This window comes from Anarrhichthys ocellatus, unplaced genomic scaffold (assembly GCF_004355925.1).
Source record: "Anarrhichthys ocellatus isolate YVR2014 unplaced genomic scaffold, GSC_Weel_1.0 scaffold635, whole genome shotgun sequence".
In the NCBI taxonomy this organism is placed as follows: Eukaryota; Metazoa; Chordata; class Actinopteri; order Perciformes; family Anarhichadidae; genus Anarrhichthys; species Anarrhichthys ocellatus.
This window is the reverse complement of record NW_022280609.1, coordinates 13,496-24,049: the sequence shown is the minus strand read 5'-3', so window position 1 is coordinate 24,049 and position 10,554 is coordinate 13,496. Positions and strand designations below refer to the sequence as shown.

The 10,554-nt window shown below is 45.1% G+C and overlaps 1 protein-coding gene across 1 annotated transcript; it reads left to right on the top strand.

Annotated features, from left to right (window-relative positions):
• Positions 1 to 2,371: 2,371 nt before the first annotated feature.
• LOC116376825 (homeobox protein Hox-B3a-like) lies at positions 2,372 to 10,162 on the top strand. Its single transcript, XM_031838311.1, is given in 3 exon segments — positions 2,372 to 3,128; positions 7,696 to 8,171; positions 8,173 to 10,162. Coding segments are annotated over 3 exon segments (1,449 nt in total). The 5' UTR covers positions 2,372 to 2,536; the 3' UTR covers positions 8,554 to 10,162.
• Positions 10,163 to 10,554: the final 392 nt, after the last annotated feature.

Here is a 10,554-nt window from a genome sequence, read left to right as displayed (position 1 = left end):
TCTCTCTCTCTCTCTCTCTCTCTCTCTCTCTCTCTCTCTCTCTCTCACTCTGTTGTTTTTGTTTGGGTGGCTGTTTCTCTGTCAGTGTAAGTGGATTATTCAGGGAGGCATCTAGTAAAGTTGGTGATTGTATTAAACTGCAGCCCTACAAGCAAGGGGGCAGAGACATTACGTGTTCCGTATAATGGCGAAACAGCATATGATTTAATAACATATTCCTCCTACACTCACTGCCATGGCCTCTCTCTCTCTCTCTCCCTCCCTCCCTCTCTCCCTCTCTCCTTGGGACTATTCCTCAGAGTAAATAATTCGGATTCCAGCTTGTCTACTAGAAAGATAAATGGCTGACATGTGTGACGTGCTGAGAGCTGGAGAAGAGCTGGACTGTCTGTCTACTCACAAAAAACAGAATAATAGTATATATATATATATATGTATATGTATATGTATATATGAATTATATAGGCTATGTTTATATTGGTATATAGCTACATTTTACCCAAAACATTCACATCTGAAAGAGGAAGTATTTATGTGTTTTTAGGGAACTCTCTTGCTCTTTATTTCTCTTTGTTGATACACTATTATTTAGGCCTCGTGCGCTGCTGGTGTTTACAGAAATAATTGTACTGAATAAACTGTAGACGAACCACGAACATAGCGTAGCCATAACCTACTACTGGAAATAATTTCACTTTTATTTTTAGCATTTGTTTGTAGCTTTTTGCAGCGTAGGCCTTATTTAACGGTGCCACTTATTTTCGCACGCGCTTTAATTATGCATTTTAGTTTGATGTTTTATATATATATATATATATATATATTCTCCAGCAATGAAACCCGGAAGTGGCTTTACTTGATTTTAATATTGTTAAATAGACTTGGTGGCTTCCAATAGGCCCACCTGTGTGCTGGGGAATGAATTATTGCTAACATTTACAGTTGACGGGCCTCAGGAGTTAGCTTCAGTGCTAGCATGCCGAACCGCTGCGTTAGTGTCAGATGGCGGAGCCGCTTCCCCTCCAGCTTCTCCCCGTTCAACATTTTATCTCTACCGATGAGCAATGAGTGCCAGGTGCTCCCTCGCGCCTGACAAGCCGGCCCTCTCGTGGCACACAGGCCCACCGTTAGCGGTGAGGGTGAGATGGGGAGTCTGTGGGGGCTCACACTGCTGTTGGTTCTTTTTTCTCCCTTCCGCTCCTTTTCCCTGGGCCGTGATAGAGCACTCGACCCTAATGAATCACGGACTCGTGAAGCTTCTTCCCGAGGTTCGGTCTTTTTTATTTTCTATCCATCTTGATGGCCTATTTTGTTCTGAAGTTAAAAATGTCTTTATTTTGACATTCCTCTTTTTAAACGTAGCCCATAGGCACCGTATTAACCAAATAGAATAGTCTGGAAATCATTATTTCCTTTAACCAAAAAAAGAAGAAGAATGTTTTGAGAAATATTCCCGCGATCCCCTTCTTCAGCATCTTCAAATTGCCAATTGGGAGCACCGTTAATACGTTTTTACTTTTTACTCTGTTTAGAAAATCCCCCCAAAAAACATCGTAATAACTTGCAATAATACGTTATTTTTCCTCGGACCTGTTAAAAGAAAATCTCCCGTGATGGCAGCAGCGTTTTTATTCAGCAGCAAACGATCGCTTCCGGAGATAGACTCCTATGAGTGAGGTAACAGCCGAGCAGGCGGAACACACTAAATCATACGTGGAAGGCAGAGGCTGACAGAAATAGGCTCCCTACATCAGTCACACCGGGAGAACAGACACACACGGGCCGCATCCACTGCCGCCATCACGCGACCAAATGTACCGCTTGAATAACAGCAGACATGGCGGGCTCGTGCTTTATTATGAACCATACAAAATTAAATATTCAGAAAAACAATTCTGAATGAAGGATAGAAACATAATGACATGTTCATGTTTAAAACAATAATGAAAATACTTTTTTTCTGTCATTTTATTCCCAAATTCAAAGGTAAAGCATTTTCATCATTCTTAGATTAATTGCTGAAAAATAGAGAATATCAATAATTACAACAACTAATTTTATGACCACATCCACTCTAAATAATACGGGTTAATTGGCTGTTATGTAAATAATTATAAAAATATCAATAATGATAATAATAATAATGATAATAATAATAACTTGTAATAACGAAAATGTGAATTTCTGTGGAAATCCAACATTGGCTAATGAGTGTATGTGTGTGTGTTTGCCCTCCTGATGCCTCCTCCACTAGAGCATCTGCAGGCTGTTCACTGGGCTCAGAGGGGAGGGGGAGGGTTGGGGGGGGGTGAGGAAAGAAAAGCAGTGGTTTCTATTCATGTCATGGCGCCTTTCATGGGAGGAAGATGGATTTATCTCTCTCATTTCTCCGTTCTGCCTCTCCTAACCTTTCAGGTCAGATTGCAGGAGGTCGCTGGAGAGACACCGTCACGTGACCCCCGGTGCCAAATGGTCTTCCGGCAGCAGCTCTCAGCAAGGACCGGAGCACACGAAGACGCCGCCACCTCTCTCAGAAATGCAGAAGACAACCTACTACGACAACTCCTCTGCGCTCTTCGGTGGCTACTCGTCCTACCAGGTGCAGGGGGCGGCGGTGGCGGCGGCAGCGGCGGCTGCCAACGGCTTCGGGGGCTACGATGCACCGGTCCCAGTGTCCCACCACCAGCCGGCCTTCCAGTCAGCGGCCCACCTGGACGTGGATTCGTACCAGCGCTCGGCCTGCTCGCTACAGTCACTGGGCAGTAACGGCGGCCACCAGCAGCAGCAGCTAGCCAAGACCAAGGAGCTGAACGGCAGCTGCATGCGGCCCAGCCTGCCCTCCGAGCACCACCCGGGCTCCCAGGTGTCCCCTCCACTGCCCCCCAACCCCAGCAACGGCAATAACGGGGCCCAGCAGCCAGGCGGCGCCGCTGGGGCCTCCTCCATCTCCAAATCGGGCCCCAATAAGTCGTCCAACTCTTCCTCCTCCATATCGTCCTCCACGTCGTCCTCCTCCTCCTCGCTGCCCCCCAACCCCTCTGTGGCCAAGCAGATCTTCCCCTGGATGAAAGAGTGTCGACAGGCGACCAAGCAGAAAAACTGTTCGCCCAGCAACAACTCTGGCAATGGTGTGTTCCACTACACCTGTCTCTGTCTCTCTGTCTGTGTCTGCTTTGATGCCCCTCCCCTCCCCACAGCCCCACACAAACAACATGTCCTCTTACACCAGTCTCTCCTTCCTCATTTTTTTCTTTCCTCAGTCCCTTTTGTCCTCCTTCTATTTCTTCCTCCCTTTATTTTCCTTCCTCATTAGCTCCTTTTTCTCTTCCTATTATCGTCCCATCACCACGTCCCTCTTTCCTCACCTCTCTTATCAACATCCCCTTTCAAGCTCCGGATCCCCGGAGGATTTAAAAGGTTTCTCAGACTATCACTGCAAAACAGGTTTCCATAGGCTGTGGTTCAGACTACTGGTCAAGCTGGTAATCTGTAGTCTGCTCTGGTCCAAGGTCATTTTAGGTGTCTCATAATGTTTTAAAATGATCGGCTGGTGAGCTGGATTCACCAAAGCATTCCTACATCTCACTGAGAAAGCAAGGCAGTTGAAAGGTCCAGTCTGACTTCATCAGCAGGGTAACTTTAAAAAAACAACAACTAAAAAGGCAAGCAGTGAAGAGGTCAAAGGTCAGAGGCATGGCAGACTGACAAATATTCCAGCGAAACCTAGAGATAAACATGTTAAAAGCAGGAAGAACATTTATATTTGTAATGGCTAGTTTTTTTAAGAAAAGGATGTAGTTATTTATATGATGTGTGCAAATGAAATATAGATGCTTGGATTCAACAAATGAAGATCTAAACAAATGCTACGCCTCTTTTTTTAGAGTGAGATAAGTATTATGGCAAGTGCAGTGTCAGGAGGTTATTAGCTTAGCTTAGCATAAAAAAAGATAGAGCTTGAAATAATGCACCGAACACCTCTCAAGCTAACTAATACCAACTAATGACCAACCAATTGCATCTTTTTTTTGTTTAATCAGAACACAATGTAAAAGCAAGTATGTGTGGTTTTAGAGGGAGTCACATGCTGGCTCTGTTTCTTTCTGCCAATCAACAGCCAGATGCAGCGACTTCCTGGAGGTAAAGGCATGAACCGCCCTATGCTCACTCTGATTGGCTAGAACTTGGTGCCTTTGTGGGTTGGATTAGTTAGGTTTAAATGGAGCAGCGAGGTTAGTCAGGGTTATGGTAAAGGCTTCTGAGCGGATGGATTCATCTAGAAACAGTTCTAAGGGTTACCCTAACCAAACAGCAGAAAGGTGGAACAGAGAGCGATTTAGTGTTCAGTAAAAGGACCTGAAATGAAGTTGGACTTGATAGAGAAACAATCACGGACTATAACACACGACTACAGTAACAGTAGTCACTGTTAGGATAGTGCGGCTAACCAGCTGGCACAAAGCTGCAGCCGATAGCCTGTACACCTCCCTTCATTCATTGACTTCCTCCAAACCTCTCCCCTCTCTGCTAATTGCTTGCTCTCCTTCCTCCCCTCTTCGGCCTCCTCTCTCTCTCCTCCTCCTCCTCCTCCTCCTCCTCCTCCTCCTCACCTTCTTGGAAAGCCACAGCAAGAAAGGAAGATATTAAAACGGGTGAATTTAAATGTTACGTACGATAACAGATGAATAGATCTTCAGACATGCAGACGTTTGAAATGGAAGATATTAGGGAATGTGGGGAGGTGATGAATTTGAATATCATCTGCATGTCTGATAACAGGCGAAGGAAACGGTGATTGAGACAGACACATTGGTAGTTATCAATGAGGAAGAGTATGCTCCGCCATAATTAATATGAGTCTGGTATTCAGAAGGCATTCAGCTGACTGGGCCGAGGGTTGGGGAGAGATTACACTGCTTATTGATGAGGATTTGAAACCATCGTTTTTTGAGAATGTCACCATCTCCGCGAGATGGATGATGTGATGGTTACCTCTCTCATCGCTCTGTCTCTGTGAGAGTCAACTGTTTACACTGTTCAGAGAGAGAGAGATAGGATCTCAGTGCGTGGTATCAGTGGTATGAACACATCGCAGGCGTGCCCGTACATAACAATATATTCATAACAGAGACGAGAGAGATGGAAGAGGCACTGGAGTTCAGCTCCTCTGTCTACTGTGGAATAAACAGCAGCCCAGAGGCAGCTAAGGATCAGCTGTTACTGTTGGAGTCTATGTTAGTGGCCATATGCTTCAGCAGCATACCGACCCTCGTTTCAGTCCTTATGACACATGGAACCTTCACAGTTTCTGGGTTTAGATTATGTAGTGACTTTTTGACATTCATGCTCATGGCACATGGTTAAAAACAAAAAAGTATGTTCACACCATACATGAATACTCTGGAAAGATTTAAGAAAACAATATATCTTTTGTTTTTATAGCTCTAGCATGAAAAGGCATATAAAGGCCATTGTAGGTATAAAAAAAATCAAATTAATTAAAATAAAAAGTACGAAGGCAGGGGAGGGGGAGGGGGTAATATTCAGAGAGAAAAAAACAAATATTACATGAAAAAAACCTCTAATCTCTCAAATTAAAGGGGTTCATTTACGAGAAAAACACTTGAATATTCTCTGAGATTAAAGTCACAAATTTGCAACTTACCCCCCCTTGGTTCCACATTGTTTCACTCTAAAGGTTGGGTCAACCTCATCACACCACACGTCCTAAATTTGCAACTTTAATCTCTTTAATATTTTTTACTTCATAATCTCATGGAATATTTTAGGTCGTTATAAACTCGCTGGTTATTAAACATCAAAAGCAAACTAAATCAACGTCCTACCTCAACTTTGACCTTTTGTAGTCATGTGTACAAGGCACACCTAGCTACAGCTAATACATCACAACCTCATGGAGGCTTTAATGTTCGGCTTATGTTTTAGAGAACTTAGTTTGTGGTGCTGAAAGAGGTTTCTTGCTCTACCCTCATTGGTATAAATGGGTTGGAGATCATATTAGAAACACCCTCAGTATGATGCAACAACATCACACTGAACATTATAACATTCATGACCTTCTGCTGCATTATAATTCCATTAGGTGTACCAAATAAACTGGCAATTTAGTTTAGATAATCTGGTTTATCTGTCACGTTAAGTTGTCAGTTGTTTGTTCACCCGTTTGACATCTTCTATTTACTGATAGTATCTTTGTTGATGATGATATCGTCAGTACGTGTGAAGGCCAGAGGGTTCAGCACTGCTGAGCAACGGCAGTGATTCAGAAAATAAACATTTATGATACAGGCTACCTAAATTCTGAATTTTAAAACTCATTTTGGAATTGATGTTACAAAATCAACCTTATTTGTTAACGCTTCATTGTAAGGTCCTTATGATAACTGTGGTTTAATAGGCAATAAGGCCCTTATGAGTCCTTTTAAAATGCTTATTAACATTAATAAGTGTTAATAAGACTGTATAAGTGTTAATAGTCGCATCATACAAACGTTTATTGTTAGAATATAAGACATGTATGATCACTTATGAGAAACTTGTCCACAGTTTAGACTATTTAAGAATGGTAAGAAAAGGCTTTCTTATATTTGCTCATAATAACTTTCCAAACAAATGAATGATGTCATTGTTAAAGCTTTGCAAAGCTTCTTTTATAGTTTGATTAACATCAACGCATATTTTATTATGCATTAATTAGCAGTTAACTGCTTTTTGTAGCTCTTGGATCAAACAATGCCTTAATAAGGACAATACAACATAATAATGCACTTATTAATAACTATAAACATATAAACACATACAATAAATGTGTGATGATGGTATTATTAACACTTGTTATAGTCTTGATAACACATACTGTTTATAAGCATCTTTTAAGGACTTATAAGGGCCTTATTACCCATTAAGTAACGCTTGTTGACCTTAATATAATACGTTAGCAATTATTCCTGCTCCCTCACTGTGAGAGTAAACAGGCGTGTGTGACGGGGCTTTGAAGTCCTCTTATCCTCTCAACATCCATGCTTGTTTTTATCAAAACTTGACTTTGACTGATAAAGCAGCAGCTTCTATATATTAAGGTATATCAGACTACTTGAGCCCTTTTTGTGTCAGATAACCAGCTATCGTCTAGAATACCTTTCTTTATGAGTTAGTGTAACTATCACATCGAAGCTTGACGTTTTCTCGGTGAGCTGTCTGAGGAGAGCGCGGTCAGCTTCGCTCGCTGGTGCTGCAGCTGCTGTTGCTGCCGGGGGTTTGTCTTTCCAGCCAAGATGCAATTTGGCTGCCCTCGGCCAGCGCCGGAGCCCTCCGTCTCTTAATAACTGCCACTGTTATGAAGTGTTGACAACTAATATCGGGGGATAATTCAGCCAGCACGCCCGGACCCCCCTCTGCTTTATTAAGAACCTGAATGCTTTCAATTTCCTCCAGCATGCAGCCTGAGTGTGTTTTATTCTCTCTTCCTCTCTCCATTCAGTCCATCATAATTTACCTGCTTCTTACTGACTCCCTTTTTACAATATTTTGTGTAAGTTTCTCCCATTTTCATTCTCTTTATTTTTTAGGGTTTTTTGTGCCCCTGTTTTCTTTTGTTTGGTGACACTTTTTCTCTGCATCCTATCCCTGCCATCATCCATTCCTCTGTGTAATCTCCTCTCTTCTACCCTCCAGCATCAGGAGGAGCTGAGAGCGGCAGCAGCGGGGAGAAGAGTCCCACCGGCGGCTCGTCGGCGTCGTCCAAGCGGGCTCGCACGGCGTACACCAGCGCCCAGCTGGTCGAGCTGGAGAAGGAGTTCCACTTCAATAGGTACCTGTGCCGGCCACGCCGCGTGGAGATGGCCAACCTGCTCAACCTGTCCGAGCGCCAGATCAAGATCTGGTTCCAGAACCGGCGCATGAAGTACAAGAAGGACCAGAAGTCCAAGGGCCTGAGCTCCAGTTCCGGGGGGCCCTCGCCAACCGGCTCCCCGCCCCTGACCATGCAGTCCTCCGCCAGCTTCCTCAACTCCATGCACCCCATGGTAGGGGGAGGCGGGGTCGGCTACGACGTCCCGTCTCCGCCGTCCTTCAGCAAACCCCACCAGGGAGTGTCTTACTCCATGTCCACTGCCTACTCCAACGTCCCCATGAAGGGCTGTCCCCCCCCAACAGAAGTACGGCGCCCCGGACTACGGCGACCCCCATCCTCACCATGGCCTAGTGCAGGCCAACAATGCTGGCTACGGGACTCCCACCAACATGCAGGCCAGTCCAGTCTACGTGGGGGGTGGCAGCTACGTGGAACCCATGCCCGGCTCGGGGCCCTCCATGTACGGGCTAAACCACCTCGGCCCCACACCACCTCACCACCAAACCATGGACTACAACAGCGCGGGGCCCATGTCGGCCGCCAACCAGCACCACGTGGGCGGAGGGGGCCCCCCGGGTCCCTGCGACCCGCCCACGCACCCGACGTACACCGAGCTGTCGGCTCACCACACCTCGACTCAGGGCAGAATCCAGGAAGCACCCAAGCTCACTCACCTGTAGCAGGTTTGGAACAAAAACCGAAAACGTAGGAAGTAGTGAAGACAACACACAGAACGCGTGACACGACGCGACTCACTAACAGACAAACTAACATGCGGGGACTCTACTGCTGCAACGGGATGGCAGGAGAGACAAAGGGAGACAGACAGGGGCCGTCCAGTGGTTGGTCCTTTGCTCTACAGAGTTGTGTTGTCCAGCCACCTTGTTTCCACTGCCTTCTGAATAGGGCTAAGCCTTCACTGTTCTCTTTAAAGTGCAGCTAATTTGATTTAAAAAACACAATGGTTGTGCATATTATTAAGTAGCATGAACACAAACCATTTATGTTGCTCAAAAACCTAAACAAAAGGCACTCCGCAGTGTAACGGTACTGAAGTCAACGGTAGTTGCCAAACATTTCCAAGTATTTTTTTAAAAACCGGGACCAAATTTACTATTTTACATCCTCGTACAAGGAAATTATTTCTTTTACACGAGCCTTTTTAGAGCAATTTACACTCTTGAGCGTCCCAGGTGCAGCGAAGCATATTGTAGGCGCGGGAGAAGAAGTGTACAGTCAATTGTCTCCCACGTCCCCCCCTGGGGACAATAAATGTCAGGAAGCTGATCTGGCGGCACCGGTGCAGAGACATATCGGCAGCTGTACGGCACAACGGGATCTGAAGGCGAGCCCCGTGGTTCAGTCTGATAATCCACTGCGCTGTCAATCTGAAAACTACAATGTGGACTATTTCAGTTCTTGTGTTACAGAATATCTCAGAAACAGAAAAACAAACACAAATGGCAGTGCATTCTCTTTGCATAATGTGTTTAAGTTACACAGCAAAATAAATGCAAAGCGTTTTTTGTGTGTGTGTGTGTGTGTGTGGAGCACACTGCAGCTGTAGCTCAGCTAGCATGTTTGGTGGAGCTATAGTATGTTGTTTAAAACTGTAAGTTGGTGATATATTCCCCGCACACACACACACACACACACAACAAGCAGCTCTCCCGCCTGGTGAATGAAATAGTTGAGATTTGAATGGGCGGTTTAACGAGGTGGTCAGATTTATGACGCTGAGCTCATGGCAGCACGGGTTGTTGTCAGCCGGGCCGAGCTACGTGGTGAGCAGCACATGTGTACAACAGAAATGTACGAGGTTCCACGAGTCACATTACAAACACACTGGATGGTCCTCCCCTTCCGCTGTCTCCTCCCGCCTCCTGCCGGACCGAATCACTACTAACCCACCGGCTCCTGTCTGTGGCAGCAGCACATGGCTTCTGAAGGAGGCCAAAACATGTTCCCACAGTCCGCCACAGACCCCCCCTCCACACACACACACACACACACACACACACACATCCATCAACCACATGTGCACCCACCGCTACCCTCCCATCAATCTAAACAGGGTTTAAGAAGCTACGAGCTCAAAGGCTAAGCTAGCTCCCATGTAGACGCACATCTGCGCTAAGCGAAGCTCGCGCCTCCACACGCACACACACGCACAGCAATGCTAAGCTAGCTTCCGTTCGTTGACATACATCCACAGCCAGGTGAGCAGCTGTTGACATCTTTACACAAACACAGGAGAGGACATGGAAGAGACATTTTAATGTTCTTGTTTTAGCACGTCATCGACACAGGGTAAATAATAAGAGTGGAGAACACTATTTATTTATGTTTGGGTAAGTTATTGCCCTTCTACCCCCCCTCTCTCTCTCTCTCTCGCTCACTCTCCCCCCCTCTCTCTTATCACTTTGGAAGGTTTCTCTTTGGCTACATTAGCGAACACCAATGCAGAATTTGTCCACCTTCTATATCGTTTTGTTTTGTTCTCACATATCTTGACTTTTAACGTGGATACAGGGTATATATTTGAACAAAAATGCATGTCCCAGATATGTGAGCTGATGTGTGTCACACTTTGTTTTATTAAAAACAACCGGGTTTATTTGTTTGAACGGTCTCTGCTGTTCTGGAAATAAACCTCCCGTATTGTTTTTGTTTTTTTAAAG